At 43.1% G+C, this 20,585-nt stretch overlaps 1 protein-coding gene across 2 annotated transcripts; it reads left to right on the top strand.

The window, feature by feature from the left end:
- The first annotated feature begins 4,620 nt into the window (after window positions 1-4,620).
- On the top strand, window positions 4,621-9,205 carry LOC115777494 (endogenous retrovirus group PABLB member 1 Env polyprotein-like). Of its 2 annotated transcripts, none has more exons than XM_030725411.1 (2): window positions 4,621-4,939; window positions 7,219-9,205. In XM_030725411.1, the coding sequence occupies exon 2, from the start codon at window positions 7,501-7,503 to the stop codon at window positions 8,971-8,973; it is 1,473 nt and encodes a 490-aa protein (XP_030581271.1). In that variant the 5' UTR covers window positions 4,621-4,939; window positions 7,219-7,500; the 3' UTR covers window positions 8,974-9,205. The 2 variants fall into 2 exon arrangements, with proteins under 2 accessions (XP_030581271.1, XP_030581273.1); XM_030725413.1 differs by lacking the exon at window positions 4,621-4,939 and having other exon boundaries at window positions 6,551-8,502; window positions 8,660-9,205.
- Window positions 9,206-20,585: the final 11,380 nt, after the last annotated feature.

The following is a 20,585-nucleotide window of genomic DNA, read 5'->3' as shown; positions in this document are numbered from 1 at the left end:
TAGGCCTGAATCCCATCAGCCAGGTCATCAACAAAACTGGCTACGGATACTGACTATGGAATGAGCCACCTCCTCTACATGGATGACATCATGCTGTATGCTAAGAGTGAATGAGATATTGATTCACTGATCCACACCACCAGGATCTACAGCAATGATATCGGAATGCCATTCAGACTGGGGAAGTGTAGACGGATGGTAACTAAGAGAGGAAAAGTAGTCAGAACTGAGGGGATTACACTACCAGAAGGCAACATTGCAGACATTGAAGACAGTTACAAGTACCTTGGAATCCCACAGGCAAATTGGAACCATGAAAAGACCCACTGAGACAATCCAGCACATAACAGCAGGGTGTAAGATACTAGCAGGCAGGTCATACATGGAACACCATAACCAAGTGACCGGCATAGTATACTGAAACATCTGTGCCAAGTATGACCTGGAAGTCCAGAGGTCAAAATGAGATATGATGTTGAGAATGATCATAGTGGTCGTGGTGATAGATGTTGCAATACCAAGTGACGGCAACATCAAGAAGAAGGAACACGAGAAGCTCAATAAATACCAAGGACTCAGAGAGGAGCTGGAAAGGATGTGGAAGATTAACTCTTGCCCCCCGCAATTGTGTCAAGCAAGCCAGAGACTCAGCACCCCCCCCCCCCCCCCCCCCCCCCCCCCCGGTTCCCTAGACCCAACCGCAGGACAGGGAATGCAGGTTCAGGGCCTTAAGCGACCACACCCCAGGGCACCACCGTGCTCAATGCCGGCACCTACCACCCACACTACAGACAAAAAAACGACACAAACACCCAAAAACAAAAGACAATGAACATCACATACACACACACACACACACACACACACACACACACACACACACACACACACACACAGACTACAACAAACATTACACGCAAACACACACAAGAAAAGACAACGACAAACATCATGCCCACACCCACACATAGGTACACACACACACAGGCCTCTTTCCCACCAACAGGGTTCCGGAGCCGGTGCCTTTATCTGAACCGTTAGGCAGGTTTTCCACCGTGGAAGCACTCGGTGCTCAGCCAAAAAACGGGTTCAACTCTAGCCCTGCTAACTAGCTGGTCTGGCGTGACGAAAGTGGCAGAAGGGCATTACTCTGCCATCTCAACATTCTGGGCACCCCAGAATCCCGGAATGCCAGCCAGACATCCTGACGCGGGTCAACCTACCCCACATAGAGGTGCGCCCAAAGGGGCGCAGGGAGGGGCCCAACTGGGAAATGGGCGACCCCAGGCACCGGGGTCCCAGACCCCCACAGAGGAGGCCCGCCACCCGGCCCGGGGCCAGCACCCACTACCACAGGAACCCCAGCCCCCACGCCTCAAGATCATAAGAGCATCCATCCAAGCCCCTCCCACCAGCAACCAAGGCCCACACAGAGAAACCACAAAATGGAAGTCACCATCTCCAGTCCAAGAGCCATCGGACACCCAAAATCCTCCGGCCCACCCCCAGTCCCCTGCCAGACACACCAGGGGACAAGACTACAGCTCATCACCCCCACCAAGTGATGGAGTTGAACAGTGGAGACCAGAGAGTTTAAAATTTGTCCAGTTGGTTTTTAGAGGTGCCAGACATTCTTTCCAGACTAATGTGGTCTAAGAGTAAATTCCTATAATGAGTAATGCACAAATCATTTTTGGATTTCCAAAAATGTGTGTCATGCTAATTCCCCAGCAAGATGGTGGCATGCCTAGTCGAAGCGGCTCAGTGCTCCCTAAAGAAATGCTGCGTGTGGTCACTGTTTATATTATGTCTCATCGCTAGACTTACTCAGAGTACACGGAATATTTACAACAACAGAAAGGATTTATTGCACATAGGGAGAATATGTCATATTCCAATAACAAACGCCTTCCTCCAATCGCATGGGATTCCTCTAGATATGGCTAGGACGCCGGCGTCTTGATGATAGCCACACCGAGCGGCAAACCCCGAAGACGGAGAAGAGAACTTAAACAGAAGCGGGGCTGCAGGTCTGGCATTCTGGCTAGGCTAAAGAGGTCTCTGTATAGACCTTCTCTGCCCAGTCTCTATGTTGCAAATGCCAGGTCCTTAATGAACAAGACGGATGAGCTAAACCTGGAAATATTGACCCCCACAACCATACGAGACAGTTCCATCATTGTCATCATGGAAACCCTAACCCTAACCCTAGGCTGTGTACTGAGTCCCCTGCTCTATAACATCTACACATATGACTGCACCTCCTCCCACCCTTCAAATACAATAATAAAATTTGCAGATACAACAACAGTGATAGGACAAATCACCAACAACAATGAAAGCGCCTATAGGGATGAGGTTTACAGAATGACAGGATGGTGTACTGAAAACCACCTACACCTGAATGTCAGGAAAACCAAAGAAATAATCGTGAACTTCAGACGACGGAAGGTGAACCCTCAACCTTTCATCATCAACGGTGAGTGGAAATGGTCTCCTGTTAAGTTCCTGGGGGTTAGGCTCTTGGCGGACCTAAAATGGGAGAGGAATACCACCGCCCTAGTGAAGAAAGCACAGCAACGGCTCTACTTTCTACGACCAGTGAAGAAAAACAACCTGCCTCCCGAGCTGCCAAAGTCTTTCTATCACTGTTGCATTGAAAGTGTCATCAGATACTGTATCGCGGCATGGTATCACAACTGCACAAGTAAGGACAAAAAATCTCTCAGCCGGGTCATAAGGTCTGCTGAGAGAATTATTGGGCTTCCACTGCCTCCCCTGGAGGACATTTTCAAGACTCGCTGCCTCCGCCATGCACGTGGCATTTTGCATGACAGGACTCATCCTGCAAACCACCCCTTCACCCTATTACCTTCTGGAAGACGCTTCCGGGCCTTTTCTGCCCACACTTCCAGACTACGGAACATTTTTATCCCCAAGGCCATTGGGTTGATGGAAAGATCTCGCTCCCATTTTGCAGTTGGGAGGGAATTGAGTCAATAATTTTTAAAAACAACATGGATTTTGATAACAATTTAGGGGTATAAAGATTTAGAAATTCTCTTACACATACAGGGATTTTTAATTTCAGATCATTTAAATTAAATGGACCTCAATTGCTGATATTCAAGAAATTTGCTATTGCTAATTCCATATTTTAAAATAAGCTCTTCAAATAAAATAAAGGTTTTATCTTGAATAACATGTTCTATATTCTTTATTCCTTTCTCTTGCCATGCTAAAAATTTTTTAGTATTTTCTTTTTCTGACATACACTGCTCAAAAAATACAGGGAACACTTAAACAACACAATATAACTCCAAGTAAATCAAACTTCTGTGAACTCAAACTGTCCACTTAGGAAGCAACACTGATTTACAATCAATTTCACATGCTGTTGTGCAAATGGAATAGACAACAGGTGGAAATTATTGGCACTTAGCAAGACACACTCAATAAAGGAGTGGTTCTGCAGGTGGGGACCACAGACCACTTCTCAGTACCTATGCTTTCTACTGATGTTTTGGTCACTTTTGAATGTTGGTGGTGCTTTCATACTCGTGGTAGCATGAGACGGACTCTACAACCCACACAAGCGGCTCAGGTAGTGCAGCTCATCCAGGATGGCACATCGATGCGAGCTGTGGCAAGTAGGTTTGCTGTGTCTGTCAGCGTAGTGTCCAGAGGCTGGAGGCACTACCAGGACACAGGCCAGTACACCAGGAGACGTGGAGGAGGCCGTAGGAGGGCAACAACCCAGCAGCAGGACCGCTACCTCTGCCTTTGTGCAAGGAGGAACAGGAGGAGCACTGCCAGAGCCCTGCAAAATGACCTCCAGCAGACCACAAATGTGCACAAACAGTTAGAAACTGACTCCATGAGGATGGTATGAGGGTCAGTAATGGTGTAGGATGGCATTTCTTTGGAGGGCCGCACAGCCCTCCATGTGCTCGTCAGAGGTAGCATGACTGCCATTAAGTACCTAGATGAGGTTCTCAGACCCCTTGTGAGACCATATGCTGGTGCGGTTGGCCCTGGGTTCCTCCTAATGCAGGACAATGCTAGACCTCATGTGGCTGGAGTGTGTCAGCAGTTTCTGCAAGAAACCTGAATCCGATTGAGCACATCTGGGACATCATGTCTCGCTCCATCCACCAACATCACGTTGCACCACAGACTGTCCAGGAGTTGGTGAATGCTTTAGTCCAGGTCTGGGAGAAGATCCTGTTGGAGTTATGGTATAAATTCCATTCTGTTTATTATAAATTATCATATCTTCTGTTTGTATATTTTCTATAAGTTGTTTTATGTGCATATGATACTGTTGTTTTTATGTTTGAAATGGGAACATGTGGTGGTATTTCTTACAAAGGAAGTTGTAGTTATCTGCAGGCTGCTCTCAGCCTGCAGAGAACACATATAGGATACGTGTCTCGTATACGCCATGTTACATGCGCACATGTCACAGTATGCTTACGACCATATATGGTAAGGAAAAAGCCAAGAATGTTGTTTATTACATGCTGTAAACTGTGTTTGATGTAACCCACGTGATCTTATTGTGAAAATCCGAATAAAAGCGCTGCGCAGGAAGCAGTTCGCCAGGACAGATAACTTCCGCTCAGCTGAGAGCTGAGTTCAAGGAACGGATCTCTCCTCCTTGCGCAAGTTCAAAAGAGTTGTGTGTTTGTCCTCTGAGTTTTTAAAATGATCTGAACCTATCATTTTTTGGTCCTTCGAGAGCCGGATCGGGACAGTTGCTGACTGACGCTGGAGGAGACGAACACCGAAGACTGTCTGACAGCCAGGATCATCAGTTGACCTGAAGAGAAGTCCTGAACCGTGAATTCGTCTTCAGGCCGGTGATTAGTTTCGCTCCTCCAGCGCCGTTCATCGCTCTCCCGGAGTCCGAGGGGACGTAACACCAACTGTAACACAGGTATGTGAAAGCCGCGCGTTATAAATTAGGTAGGCTCACCGAAAGGAGTCCGTTTTATCCGATAGTTACCGCTGTGGTTTTCGGTTCAGAAACGCACAGGTCTGCTCAGGTTGGAAGAACGTAAAAAAAGAACTCCAGTGGTTACCGCTATACTTCTGAACCTTGGTCCAGATTTCTGGACCAGTGAGGTATAGGTCTGCTTCGGGCTGGAGAAAATTGGTTATCCTCAGTGGTTACGCTGCATTGGGAATGGCAGGCTGCACACGCTGAGAAGACGGTACTGTGGGGTTTACTTTTGGTAATAAAAAGAAAGTAAATAGGCAACTCTCGCCAGGAAGAGAGGTTTCCCAAATTCGGATTTTAGAGATTTAAAATAGGCGCCGAAAATACGCGTATGTGTGTGTGAATGTGAGTGAATGAGAGCTTGAACGCCGCCTTTTGACGTGGAAGCAGCAGCGTGAAGGGATACCCTACGGGTGCCAACGAACTTTACGGCCTGTTGAAGTACACAGTGACGGGCGGATTTGTTATTAGGTCCCAGAAGGACACGTGGTCCGATCGGGACAAAGCACGGGAAGTAAAATGGGGATTATGAACAGTAAACTGAGTAAGCCTGCCCTAGAGGGGGATTTAAAATATATGGAGAGATACTCTCCGGGCAGCACAACGTTCTGCAATAAATGGAAGAAAAAGTATGGTTTTAGTGGAAAGTTAGAGTTGAGGGGATGTGAAGAATTGGTAAGAAATTTAAAAATCAGTGTGGCAACACAAGAAGGGAAGTGTAAAGTTGAAAAAGAAAGACAGTTAATGGTAGCAAAAACGTGGTTGGAACAAGCTCAGAAAAGGGCCGCGGGCAGAGAACAAAAGAAGGGAAAACAAACCTCCTGTAATGTGCATGCTGCATTGTTAAGGCCAGAGGATGAGACAGTTAGGCCTTGTAGGGTGCAACCCCCACCTCAACCACCTCCCCCAGCTCAGCCACCTCTTTCAGCCCAAGCAGCGGAACTTATAGCTCTCATAGAAGCCTGCTTATTTTATAAGGATAAGACTGTGACAATTTATACAGATAGCCAATATGCATTTTCAACAGTGCATCTTTTTGCAGCCCAGTGGGCAAGAAGGGGAATGCAGACGTCTACAGGTCAGCCAGTGAAACATGCTACATTATTAAAACAGTTGCTCTTAGCTATTATGAAACCCAAAAACATAGCTATCTGTAAATGTGCAGCCCACACTGCGGGCAAAGATTCTGTCACCTTAGGAAATGCCTTTGCAGATAAGATAGCTAAGGAAGCGGCACAGGGCCTTTATGGCCACAGCGACATATACTTACATATACAAGAGCCAATAAGCCAGGAGGTTTTACAGGACATGCAAACACAAGCCCCGAAAGCAGAAATAGAGCAGTGGCTTAGGGATGGTGCGACATTGAAGGATAACATTTATCATATTAATGATAAACCGGTACTCCCTAAAGCCCTGTTCAAAACTGCAGCATTATTGAGTCATGGGCCTTGCCATGTCTCAACAGGAGGGATGGTACAGACAATAAGTAAATACTTTTATGCAAAAGGCTTTAATAACTATTCAAAAATTTTTGTAGAGCATGTTTAACTTGCTGTAAAAATAATCCACAGGGTAATCTGAGACCAAGAAGGGGTAGATTTCCAACACCTTGTTATCCTTTTCAGTTCCTTCACATGGATTTCATAGAACTGAATCAATGTAGGACTTACAAGTACTGTTTAGTACTTGTAGATCCTTTTACAAAATGGGTTGAAATTATTCCATCGGCAAAAGCGGATGCACTGACGGTTGCAAAAGCCTTATGTAAGACCATAATTCCTAATTATGGCATTCCAGAGAAGCTGTGGAGTGATAATGGACCACACTTTGTAAATGAGATAGTATCTAAGGTGTCTCAAAATTTAGGCATTGAACTGAAGAACCATTGTGCATACCACCCGCAGAGTGCAGGGTTAGTGGAAAGAACAAATGGGACGATAAAAAATAGGTTGAGGAAAAGCATGGCAGAAACGGGGAGACCTTGGGTGGACTGTATAGACCTAGTGAAAATGTACATGCGCATAACACCATCAGAATTAGGACTTACTCCGTATGAAATATTATATGGCAGACCATTCAGGCTGCCTGTATATACGGAGGAAGAAAAGGCAGAAGAGAGCTGTGATTTGAGTGACTGGATGAGGAAATTTTTACAAAGTAAACAAGTAATTGATGCTAGTAAACTGCCAGAAGCATCTTCTTTCTCTTCACAGGTGCCACTGATACAGCCAGGAGACTGGGTGCTGGTCAAGGTCATCAAACGGAAGTGCTGGTCAAACCCGAGGTGGGACGGTCCATATCAAGTTCTACTGACCACACCAACAGCAGTGAAAATCGCTGAAAGATCTACGTGGATTCATCTGAGTCACTGCAAGAAGGTGGAGCCACTTACTTCGGAGTAAAGGTGGAAGTCTGGTTACAAAGGGGGAAATTCCTTATAGTGGTTTTTTCGTCTCAACCCAGTGAAGACAACAACTGATCCCTACTCCTTTAGAATGGCGCCCTTCTGCAGCCTCATAATTATTTTCAGCGTGAGCACACTGCTAATTTTAGGAGCAACATCTTCATTAAATTACACCCAGTACCCACATGAATATGCAACCAATGAATGGTGGCAGTTAATGAATGTCACAGCTCATGTTAATAATTGGACAAATTGTTATGTGTGTGCACATATGCCAGTGGCAGGACACAATACTGGACTGAGGCCTTACAATGTTAGCTGGGAGCACTCATGGTGTCTCTATGGGTTGGCTACACATCCAGGGAGAAGAGCTAAATGGAGTGAAGCAAATTTTACCTCAATTCTTAACGTAAAGGGGATAAGTTCTCCCATTAATAGAAACTGTTCTATGTTAACAGATTTGCTCACTTGGCCCCAGTTAGCTAACCCCCTTCCTGAGGTACTGATGTTGACTCATTTGCCAGAGAAAGCTTTTCCAGCATGTGTTATAGCAAATGGAACCATCAAGGTGGGTAGATTACCAGCCACTCTCTGTAATGCTACCTATTCGTACTGTCCACCAACAGATGAGAGACAATGCCTGACCTGCCTCAAAAATATTGCTTGTTATAATAATCTAACTGTACGGAGGAAGGAATGTCAGTCTGACCTGGCCTACAGAATACAGATGGACACTGGAGAGCTGAGTCAGTGCTCACGAGTAGCACCAGGACCCAAGGGAACAAGAGTGTTAGCGGATTGGTATTTCATCTGTGGTCACAAAGCATACGTGTCCCTTCCCCCAGATTGGGGAGGCCTGTGTAGTGTTGCATATGTGTCAGATCATGTCTTTTTCATGCAGTACCAGGCCAGTCATACACATCACAAGACGAAGCGACAGGTTGGAGAGTGGCTCACGAGCCATTCAGAAGTCCCAGAGGAGCTCCGGATTTGGGGAGTCGGAGCGAAGATTGCCCAGTCTATCTTTCCAGGAATTGGACTGGGATTTGTGCGTGACCAAGTGGAAATAAATCGCTATGCACTATTACGTCTGGTAAATACAACTATAGCTCTAGGACAAGGAACTTTAAAAGAGTTAAGTTCACTCAGAGCAATGGTGATGCAAAATAGGATAGTATTAGATCTTTTGACAGCGTCCCAGGGTGGCGTGTGTAAGATTATTGGTAAGACATGTTGTACTTACATCCCAGATGAAGATGATGCTGGTGGAGCCATAAGGGAGGCACTCGACAGACTGACTGAATTACAGAAATATGTACAACAGCACACTCAGGAAAGCCAGAGTGATTGGTTTTCCTGGCTAAATGCGGGAACTTGGTGGCAGGTATTGTTAAAATGCCTGACTCCTGTTTTGTGTGTGTTAGTGTTGATTTGTGTGTTTACAATGTGTATTCTGCCCTGCATCAGATCCATGATAACAAAGATTTTTACTGGTTATGTTGTGTCATATTTGCAGCTTCAGATGGTCGACCAAGACGCTGAAATGCCTGAGGATATTTTGTAAATATGTATATATTTGGCAATGAATGAAACCCACACTGAAAATGTGCAAGCAAGTGGTGTGGCGTGGAAAAATATGCCAGTGAAGTTATGATAAACAGGGGGGAAATGTTGGAGTTATGGTATAAATTCCATTCTGTTTATTATAAATTATCATATCTTCTGTTTGTATATTTTCTATAAGTTGTTTTATGTGCATATGATACTGTTGTTTTTATGTTTGAAATGGGAACACGTGGTGGTATTTCTTACAAAGGAAGTTGTAGTTATCTGCAGGCTGCTCTCAGCCTGCAGAGAACACATATAGGATACGTGTCTCGTATACGCCATGTTACATGCGCACATGTCACAGTATGCTTACGACCATATATGGTAAGGAAAAAGCCAAGAATGTTGTTTATTACATGCTGTAAACTGTGTTTGATGTAACCCACGTGATCTTATTGTGAAAATCCGAATAAAAGCGCTGCGCAGGAAGCAGTTCGCCAGGACAGATAACTTCCGCTCAGCTGAGAGCTGAGTTCAAGGAACGGATCTCTCCTCCTTGCGCAAGTTCAAAAGAGTTGTGTGTTTGTCCTCTGAGTTTTTAAAATGATCTGAACCTATCAATCCCTCAGAAGACCATCCGCCACCTCATCAGGAGCATGCCCAGGCATTGTAGGGAGGTCATACAGGCACGCAGAGGCCACACACAATACTGAGCCTCATTTTGACTTGTTTTAAGGACATCACATCAAAGTTGGATCAGCCTGTAGTGTGTTTTTCCACTTTAAGGCCTTTACACACGGGACGCGTAAATTCCATGCGAATGTTTTGCGCGTTAAAAATATTTTTCAGACTCGCCTGTTCTTAATGCAGCCGTTCACACCAACCGCGTCATTTCACAGGACGAATTTGCAGCGTTTATTTTTTTGGATCAAGTTCGATTTTTCTGACTTTCACAAGCGAACAAACAGGTCTGACCAATCAAAGCACTGCATCTAGCAACATGTGAGGTCATAGCTCAAAACGCGCACCGATGTACTGAATATACAGTGATGTGGGAACAGTAAACTCGTACTATTTTACCTCAGACACACAGCTACACGCTGCTCCGGGTCAGTCGGCTCTCTGATATTATCCTCTGCCTCCTCACATGTGATCCCGACTCTGCCAACAACAACCGCCCACTGACATCCTGAAGTATGCGTGAAAGCATCCGTGATGCGGCTTCCGGTGTGTATATAGGTTACACGACAGGTTCGCATCCGAAAGATTCGGAATTTCGTGTCGTTTTTATGCAGCACATCCGGTGTGAAACGGCCTTTAATCTTACCATCCTACAAAAGATGGATGAATCCACAAATGCCCTGCTGGGTCTTATGGGGCGCTTGGTTGCTGTAATGGAAGGACAGCAACAGCGTCTGCTACAAGGACATACAGCCTAAATGCTGGGCATTTACATTACTGTGGTTTACACAACAGTTACAAGAACGTTACCTTGCACTGTACCAAACTTGTCATTGCACATATCCCTTTTCACTTTTTGTAATTGCTCTTTCAACAGAACCCAGTTAGAAATTGCACATCTATCTGTACCCTTTTTAAAATTTTTCTTTAAACACTTTTTGTTGTGCACGTTATGTGTGAAAGTGTTTACCTGCACATTGCAATGTGCACCGTTATGCTACTGTACATTTCTGTACCATTGTGATGTACTCCTTTTTAAAACTGTAAATTTAGGTGCCTGTGGATTGCGACATGCAACTATGTAATAGTGTGAATTTTTGTGTCTTTGCATTATGTGCACATTTTTAATACTGAGTTTTTTTTACATTTGCATTGTGATGTGCACCTCTTGAATACTGTGAATTATTGTGCCTTTAGATTTTCATGTGCACCTTTTTAACACTGTAAAAGTTTGTATCTTCGCATTACGATGTGCACCTGTTTTTGTATAGCTGTCGATTTTTTTTTTACCCGCACATTGTGCTGTGCACTTTTCTTTATAGCAAAATTGTGAATAAATGGAAAAAACTGTTAAAAAAATAAATGCCTGCTGGCTATTCAATATGTCATCAGCACTGTTTATTTGCCAAACATTAATATTTACACTCAGAAATGAACATACTGGTCAGCGATCATTCGCACTGAAGTATTCCAGAAGGGCAGCTCTAACATCTGTTCCTTCTGGTTGTCCTTGTTCAGGCAACACCTGTAGAGGCGGTTCAGCATTTGCTGGTGTATTCAGTGGGTCGTCACCATATACATCACCATACTCCTCACGTATATTGTGCAAGACACAGCACGGCAACACCATTTTCTTTGTACGTAGGAGGTTACAGTCATTCTGTTTTAAGAGACACCGCCACCGTCCCTTTAGCCGACCGAATGCCATTTCAACAACAGAACGGGCACTGCTTAAGCGGTAGTTGTATACTTGTTGGTGTAGTTTCAATCTGATGTAATGAGGGTGTCTGATGCAATCTGCTCCAATGTCACGACCAGCGATGTTCTGCTTGTTCTGGCTCATGACCTGTCTGTCACTCAACAACTCCCACAGCTCAGACTGTCGAAGGACACAAGCATCACGAAGTCTGCCAGGATAGCCTACAAACAAATCCCAAAACAGGCCTTTTCCATCCACAACAGCCTGAGGAATCACAGAATGCCATCCCTTGCTGTTGTACTAGTCATGGGCAAAGCTCTCAGGGGCTTTGATTGGAATGTGACTACCGTCTATAGCACCGACACAGTGTGGAACTCCCCAGCAGAGACAAAAAAAGCCGGCCATGTCAACTAATTTTGCAGAATCTGGAAAACATATGTGGTCGGGAAGAAGTTTTTCTACAACTGCACTGCAGAATTCCTGGACACAGTTGCACACAGTGGTTATGCCGACCACAAAAACGTGACTGACCGTTCTATATTCACTGTTTGTGGCAAGCTTCCAAATGGTGATGCCGACTCTTTTCCGCATGGGCACACATAGCCTGTAGTTTGTATTCCTCCTTTCCAGTGTGTGCGCAGACGTCCACAGATATAGACTCCGGTGACACCCTAAAGTTAAGGGTGACCTGGGCTGCATGGAATCTAGGAGCAATAGTGTCCCACCAGTAATGAGCACGTGGATGTGCCCATGCAACGGGAGGCCGCCGTAGTCTGAACATATGCAGCATAACCTAAAACACATGAATCACAAACGTTGATGTTTTTGTGTGAAGGTGTCTTTTTAGCTTTAGTGGCAATAATATGTGAAAGGCACAGCCAAACACAATTGTAGACATTGAAAAGCAACAACAATGCCTGGGGGTTATATAGCTATCAGAAATTGATATGGACAAACTAAGAATTGAAATTAGGTAAAAAACTTTAGTTGTTTATAGGTGCAGGTAATCTATATTTAAGGTAAAAGATTACACAGGGCCGTACAGGACTAGCGCGTGCTTTGTTTCAGACACATCATCGTTTATACCACAAAAAAATTTATTTTAACACAAAGAGGAAAGAGGTCAGTGTAAGACAGAAATCACAAACATATACGATCCCAAACATACCTCTTCTCTGTGGAAGATGTGTACTACGTAAGAAAAGACCAATTTCACACGGTTTTCATGGTCGTGTATTCGGTAGGGCCCCACAGTAATTGTATCACGACATAACTCACAAAACGAAGCAAATTGCATACCTGACGTCTTACTCTTGATCGCTGTCTGCAATTCTCTCTCCGTGCAGCACACAGATGTTACAGTATTCATGTTTGTAGAGTTAAAAAAGTTCTCATCACGAGAAAAACAGTATGTAAAAGGAGACCGTGATCCGCCATGTTTGCACTCGTACAAAATGTTTCCATGCTACGAACAGCGGTCTTCGGCTTCCGTTTCTGGGCAAGGACCCGCCAACACATACGTCATTGATCAGTTCGCAAAGTATGGTGGGAATTCGGCCCGTTCTTAAGCATTTCGCCGGTTCCTTGTGATCAGCACGAGCACTGGCACCGGCTCTGGAACCTTGGTGGTGGGAAAGTGGCATTTGTTAGGAGTTGTAGAAGGCTGCATAAGTGTGAGGGAACTGTGGAGAGGAGAGTGTGTGCGCAGATGTTCTGGACACATGTGTCTCCTGTAGAAACACGTCAGCCTGTAAATCATTTAACCGATTAATAATTTTAACTCTCTTTGCCCTTGAACCAACTCCGTAGTGGCGCAAAAAGTGGGTATGCACTATATGCAATGCATAAAGGTGCCGCACAAAGTGGGGCGCCAAAGCGATGTGGGGAAATTATTTCTCTAGTTGCATTTTTTGTATTTAACAGCTGTGCATATGATATGATCAATAACAGAGGCACGGCGCTGATTAGGCGCCCCTGTGAAAGTATATAGCTGCACTCCTGCAACTCCGCATACATTCCATGAGACAAACCTCAGCATGCTCATGTTTACACTAGCTTGTGAAGTGTTGTGTGTTCACTAAAGATGTGTGGTGTGTGCGTGGGCTCTCTCGCATGTATCCTGTATGACCCTGTGTATCTTGTATGACCCTGTGTATCTTGTATGACGGTGTGTGTGCTGTATGTCTGTGTGGCAAACATGTTGGGTGCAGAGAGAGAAGAGAAAAGGAGCGTAAAGTGAGAAAGAAATGAAACGGTGCAAACACCAAAGAGCCGCTCCAAAGTGACAAATAAGCATAAAAAAACTCAACATCTTAACAAAACAGTGAGCTACGCTGACTGAACCGGCATTAATTGTCATATACGGACACGTCTAATGAACCTGAAAAAAGAAGTAATGAAGATTTACAGAAAAAGGCGTTGTTGTGAACACAGATCACCTGTTAGATCAGTACAGCCATGGCGTGGTTTCCTGGTCGCGGTACAGCTGTCTGTTCACGTAAAGTTTATGACAGCGCGAGAGCCTCCTTGGATGTGTTTTTTCCGGATCGGGAACGGGACCCTGCGTCGCTCCAGGATCTCCTTGGGAAACTGGTAGTTAACGCTAAAGTCCGTTCCTTTCAGCTCCCGGCCGTGGCTCTTCACCATCTCCTTTTGCTTGAAACGCTCAAATTTGGCCACGATTGGTCTCGGTCTGTGTCCTCCGGGTCGCTTTGCTCCTATGCGGTGAACACGATCGAAGATGATGGTCTTCACTGTGTCCTCCGGGAGCTTCAGGGAGGTTTGTAGGTTTACTGTTATTTCCGGGTCTTCTTCAGCCTTCTCCGATATTCCCAAAAACACGAGGTTGTCCCTCATGGTGCGGGCCTGGAGCTCGATGATGGTTTCCTTGATTTTTTTTGTTTGTTTGTTTCTACAGACTCGCGGAGAGCCTGAAACTCCTTATGGAGAATTTCCAGAATGGAAAGGCGAGCGTCGAAACTGGACATTTTCTTATCTATGGACTCCAAAATATCCACCACTTCACTGGAACGTGAAGAAGCAACCTCTGGGGAATCTTCAGGTCGACTCCTCTTTGTGGATGGAGCTCCTTTGTTGCCGGAGGGAGTCGGAGTCTTGTCTGGTTTACCCATGACAACTCGCTCGAAACACTCAATATAAATCTGCAGACTGTCCAGGTCCTCGTCGCCGTCCTCCAGTGCGCTTCAGTTAGTGACTGTCTAGCTAATATAAATTTTATAGCCTTTAAAGTTGTCTATAAATAAGCTGGTGAAGAAAATTAATCACTAAAATGTCTAACAATCACTGACTCGCAGCCTTGTTCGATACTGCTGAGATTCGCGCTGAAGTCTCGCGTGTCTCTTTTCCTCGCCTGTGGTTTGGGGGGGGGATCCAGAGGGAGACAGTGCATCGCTGCAGGAAACGCTGCACTGCAAAGTCCTGTAGACACAGCGCGCCATACACGCCGCAACACACACCGTGAACTTTATAAGAGGCAAAGGTTTAAATCAGTGGCAGTTCTGAAACAGCTTCTGAATGGGCTCCTGGGTGAAAGCTGGCTGTGTGAGCCGGCTTTTCTCTGTGACATAATGAAGCATCTTAATACGTGTGAAGTGCAGAAATTCACATGATAGTTTTTATATGAAAAAAATGGAAATTGTCATCAGCTTGAAATATATTCATTATTCCTGATGTTATATTTGAAGAAAAACATAATTTTATATATTATTTCATGTGTTAAGAAAAAAAGTTGCTGTATTCTGACCATTCAAATTCATATTATTGATTAAAATTATTATTTTAATCCTGTTCGGCCCGTGACTCAGACTTTGTCTTCGATTTTGGCCCGTCCTGTGACTGAGTTTAACACCCCTAATATAGACTAAATCATCCAGAAGGACTTAAACACAGTTGATGAAAACACTGATGTTTTTCCAGAGGTGTTTCACCAATAGTGACTGTCCACTTGTGGTGTGCCACCAATGGCAAATTTCCACAGGGTGAGATTGGAGTTTTCAACCAGTGGAGCTCCACCATTTGTCGGAATCTCCAAAAGCTGGACAAGTGTAGGAGTATAAAAAAATATATATAAAAAAAAAAGCAGGGTGGCTGTAGCTCAGGTTATAGAGCAGATCTCCTATTAATCATAAGGTTTGTGGTTTAATTCCTGGCTACTCCAATCCTGTAGAAGGATGGGTGAATGAGGCACTATAAGAACCAGTCCATTAACCATTAAAAGCCCAAAATGTTAAACAAATATAAATAAAATAGCACACTGCAGCATCAACGACACGTCTCCAAAAGAGTTGGCGGCTTGTTTTTAGGCTAAACAAGTAATAGGTAATGAGAAGCAAAAGGCATTTAAAGCGTTACAGTCGTCCGTCGCTGTATCGCGGTTCACTTACTGGGTTATTTCACTATATCGCAGATTTTAAAAAATATATTTAATTCTGTTTTGTGGAGTTTTCACTATATTCCTCTTCCTGCTCTTGACGGAGACGGTCGTATTCTATCTCTCTCCCTGCCCTCCCCATCTCTCCGCTTGCTGTGAGAGCGTCTCTTACACACTGTCCGAATAAGATTGAGAGCAACATGGATCTGGCAAACTGGGCCTTCACCACCATTGATCGAATTTTTTCCACTATGAGATCGGGGAAAGGGGAGCCTGCGTGTCCGAGTGGAACAGACCCGGTTGGACAGTCATCGATTCTTGGAGCTCGTGGAGACCTGTGTGCTTCTCGGCCCTCGAGGTTGAAGACGTGGAAGACGCCTACATATTCGGCCATTTGGTAGCGGTATCTTTTCTGTTTGGGCTCGGAGGATACCCGATTTACCGGGAAATCAAGAAAATCTGGGCGGCAGTTCGACATCTGCAGAGGCTGCCGACCCAGGTGGACGGCCTGTCCAGAGCCGTACAAACCCAGACTCAAAGCCTGTTGGACCTGAGCCGTAGGGTTGGTGAGTAGAACGTGCTCGCAGGCGAGAGGGTTTAGATCTGGAGATAAGGTTCGGTTCTGCACAGTGAGGACGGTAACTAATGAATTTGGAATATTGGATTACTGAATGGTTTCCAGTGAGACTGAAGGCTGTTGGAAAAAAACAAGCAGCCTGTTCCAAAACAACATCTGCATTATCAGGATTCAGCTCCCCTGCTGGCCTTGGGCTGGCAATCATATCTCTCCAGGACTATGTGTGACGGTTGCTCTTCCCCCCACTCCGCTTTGTGATTTGTGAAGCTGGATCTGGTGTACCACGGCTGCTGATGAACTTCCATCACTATCAGCAAACTGTTTTGGCTAGGAGCTGGTATCTGGCTCCACAATGCCCCCACCCTCTCGTCTCCGTCTGCATCCCCTCCTGACCTGACCTCACCTACCGCTGCTATTCTGGCTTTAAATGTGCAAATATGCTTTGCTAAGGTGGTTTTTTTGGACCCTGGTATGGTGCTCTTTTCGAGCACTGTACCAGATGACTTTTTTTTTAACCTAACTACCCCATGATGTGTGTTGTTTTCTTTTTCGGGGAACTGTAAAGGTAGCACTGCAAGTCGGCTGCATAACCTCAGGACACCTGTCCCCCCGTGTTGTGTTTGTGTTTGTTGTATTCTTGGATGGGTGCTTTGTTAATTGCAATTTCCAATGTGTGAACCTGTTCACCCACATGGCAATAAAACCTTCATTCATTCATTCATTCATTGTGGTATTCTGCAGTATATAGGTACCATATAAGATACCGCCCCATAACTATGTTCATCACTCAGACGAAGAGATCAGTCACACCTACGCCTTTATCGGAAATAGAAGTTACAGCTGAGGGTGAAGATGCTGCACAGCTACATAATTCATCACTTTCATCATTCAAGTTGTAGTAAGAGAGTGGGAAGGGTTTATAAAGCCTTAAAATAAATATAAATAATAAAATAAATATATAATAATTACAATGCTATTTCACTTATCACGGGGGTCTCTGGAACACAACCCCCGCGATAGGCGAGGGATCACTGTATATGAAAAGAAAGTGTCCTGGGTACTTTGATAATTTTGTCTCTTTGACAAAATTGACACCTTTAAATAAAGCTGAAAGTCTGTATTTGAATCGCATCCTGTTTGAAAATTCAATGTAGTGATGTGACTAAATTTATTAGCAAGAACAAGACCTATAGTTTACAAAATCCCCATTTTGCACTTTCACATTTTACAGATAGGTTTGACTCAGTTCAGTTTTATTTGTCCAGATGCTAATCACAACAAACAGTCACCTCAAGGCGCTTCATATTTTAAGTTAAAGACCCTACAATAACTCCATCCATCTTCTCCTGCTTATCCAATTCAGGGTCATGGGGGACTGGAGCTAATCAGTAATTTGTAAATTGTCTGAACACTAATATAAATTGTAATTATTAGAATTTGTAATTATTTATGTAAATTTCTCTCTATGTGATTCTTTTTCAATCCCTTTCAGTCCTCATGCCATTACTTATTTAAACTCCTTGGAACAGCCGCACTATTTACTGGCACTACTGTGTGCATCCCCTCCCACTCCCTCCTCTTCCAGCTACAGTCATGATAATGACTGATCTGTTTATTTGTGTAAAGCATCAGCTGTTACAACAGCTCTCTCATAAGTACAACATGGATTAATACTTGTCCAGGGGTTAAGTATTGAAGCGATTCTATTTTCATACAATAGCCTCTACAGGACTGTTATAAACAGTTTCTCCTTCTCTGCAGTTTGCAGTTATTTCAAAGCTACATCATGAAGCTTTCTGAGAAACAAAATTGCAGTATCAAAAATATTAGTTTGGAATAACAGCAACCATGATTGAGTGGTGCAGTTTGCTAAATTAGATAGCCAGTGTTTGGAATAGAAAACACCTGTAGTGTGTACCATATATTAAATGTTAGCTTTTTCGCTCACACAGACTTCTTCTGTGAAAGGTGAAGGGAAGAGATGATGAGTCATAGAAAAAAAAGTGGGAAGTCTTTTTTTCTCCTGTACTGTCCAGCAGCTTTAGCTTTATCTTTAGCTTTGTTTATTTATGTTACAATTTGCTTTAGTATCCATGTCATTTTGGAATGCCAGAGCTGACAGGAGGGGAGATTACCCAAGGCAGAGGGGAAGTGATGAAAAAACAAAAGGAGGAAAAAAAAGGAGTTCTTAAAATGAAATAAAGTTTCTGTCTTGACTAACATGTTCTAGGTTCTTTAAACTCTTATTATGGCATGATGGAAAATTCAGTATTGTTTTTCTGACAAAAATCTGAGATAAGTGAAGATTTAGTTTTCTTTTTTTTTAAATTCCCATCAGGCTGTAAGACAGGTGTTTATGCTAAGGTTTTTTTTTTTTTTTAAAAAAAGCAGTTATGATGCTTAATACTAGAGCTAAAGAAAGGCAGATGAGAAATTTGTACTTTTCCACAGAGCGCTTGTTCTAGGATCAACCACGGGCTGTCTAACAAGCTAGACTGGATCCATTTTGAAACATATGGCAATATACTGACTAAGAAGTAAGTTTGATAGTTCTAGACCACCATTATGTTTGGTTCTTCTAGAGTTTTAAACTTATTCACAATGTTTTTTGTTTTGTTTTTTTCATAAAGATTCTGAGATATTTGAGTCTAGTGACTTAAACCAACCAACATAGGGTTAATTAGGAATCAAATAGCAATACATCAATGTATATTTTGAATAGATAATTTAAGTATTATAAATCTACCTTCTGGATCTGTTATAGACTTGCTAATGGTAAGTTGATCTTTTTGTTTTGAGTTGTATCAGGCTGAGTACGTGTGAGGAAACGATGGACAGAGACAATCTCTGCCTGTAGGTTTTTAGCAAAGTAGCAATTTTTAGCCTCTTTTCCCTGAAAACAACTCTGCATACATTCCATGTGACAAACCTCAGTGTGGTCATGTTTAAACTAACTGCTAGAGTGTTGGGTGTTCACTAAAAGTGTAAGTGTGTGTGTGTGCTGTATGTTTGTATAGTTAATCACAGCATTGAAGGTAAGGGGTCAGTCACAATTATCAACATTTTCCAAAATGTTTCATGACATTTAATTTCCCCTGGTCTTGGTGTTGAAAAATTCTGTAGATCTTGGTATCATATATACTCTTTTCTATCTATTAAAACATTTTATTGTTGCACTAATAAAAATTCATCTATCCATTCTCTTCCATTTATCCTTTAAGGGGTCATGGGAGGGCTGGAGCCTATTCCAGCTGTCATAAGGCCAGATGCAGGGTACACCCTGTAATTAACAGATATACCTATATACGGTGGCTTGCAAAAGTATTCATACCCCTTGAACTTTTCCATATTTTGTCACATTACAACCACTAACATAAATATATTTCACTGGAATTTAATGTGAAAGACCAACACAAAGTGCAATTGTGAAGTGGAAAGAAAATTATACATGATTCAAAACATTTTTTACAAATAAAAAACTGAATGCCAGAAATATTTTTTTTTGCCAAAAAAATATTTATATATATAATATAATATATCGCACTCTTGAGTGTGCGATACTTCAAGATTTGGTATCGATCCTATGTAAAGTAAACACAGGGCCATTATCACCGATACTGATACCGATACTTTTTAATAATTATGAAGAATTTCCATGAAGTTTAACTGGTTTGAGATTTTTTTCCTTTGGATCATTAATTAGTTAAACTCAGGATAAAATTGGGCAAAGTTTATATGTGAGTAGAAAATACTTTATCAAAATAAAAGTTATAGTTCTGAAGCAATAGAATAGTAACAAAATATTTTTCCCCATACACTGATGTCTGGAATTTTTTTTTTTCATAAACTAACTGTACAAAATCATCACTCAAGAACAAATGCAAACTTTTTTCCAGGCAGATCATTCAGAAAGTGTAATAAAAAAAATTAATAAAAAATGTCAGTTCATTCACTAATTTTCTACAAATTTAAATTTAAATTTGATTTAAATGTTTCATAGCAAAATCCTTTTTTTTTCCCAAATAAAATATGTTATGCGTCACATGACAGTATAACAAAACACTGTGGGGAGGGGAGGGGTTTCTTTCTTCTTTGATGAAACCGCAGCACTGCATACAGGAGAGAAACTGAAGCCAAAGTATCGATCTCATTACACTGATATTGATCAATACCAATACCAATGTTGGTATCCATATTATCGATATTAGGATCGATCTGCCCACCACTAGCTCAATGTACTAATGGCGGAGAAACAACTTACTTCTCTGCCGTTACCATTGG

This window comes from Archocentrus centrarchus, unplaced genomic scaffold (assembly GCF_007364275.1).
Source record: "Archocentrus centrarchus isolate MPI-CPG fArcCen1 unplaced genomic scaffold, fArcCen1 scaffold_54_ctg1, whole genome shotgun sequence".
Lineage (NCBI taxonomy): Eukaryota > Metazoa > Chordata > Actinopteri > Cichliformes > Cichlidae > Archocentrus > Archocentrus centrarchus.
Note: the sequence above shows the minus strand (reverse complement) of the source record. Positions and strands in the feature narration are given on the sequence as shown.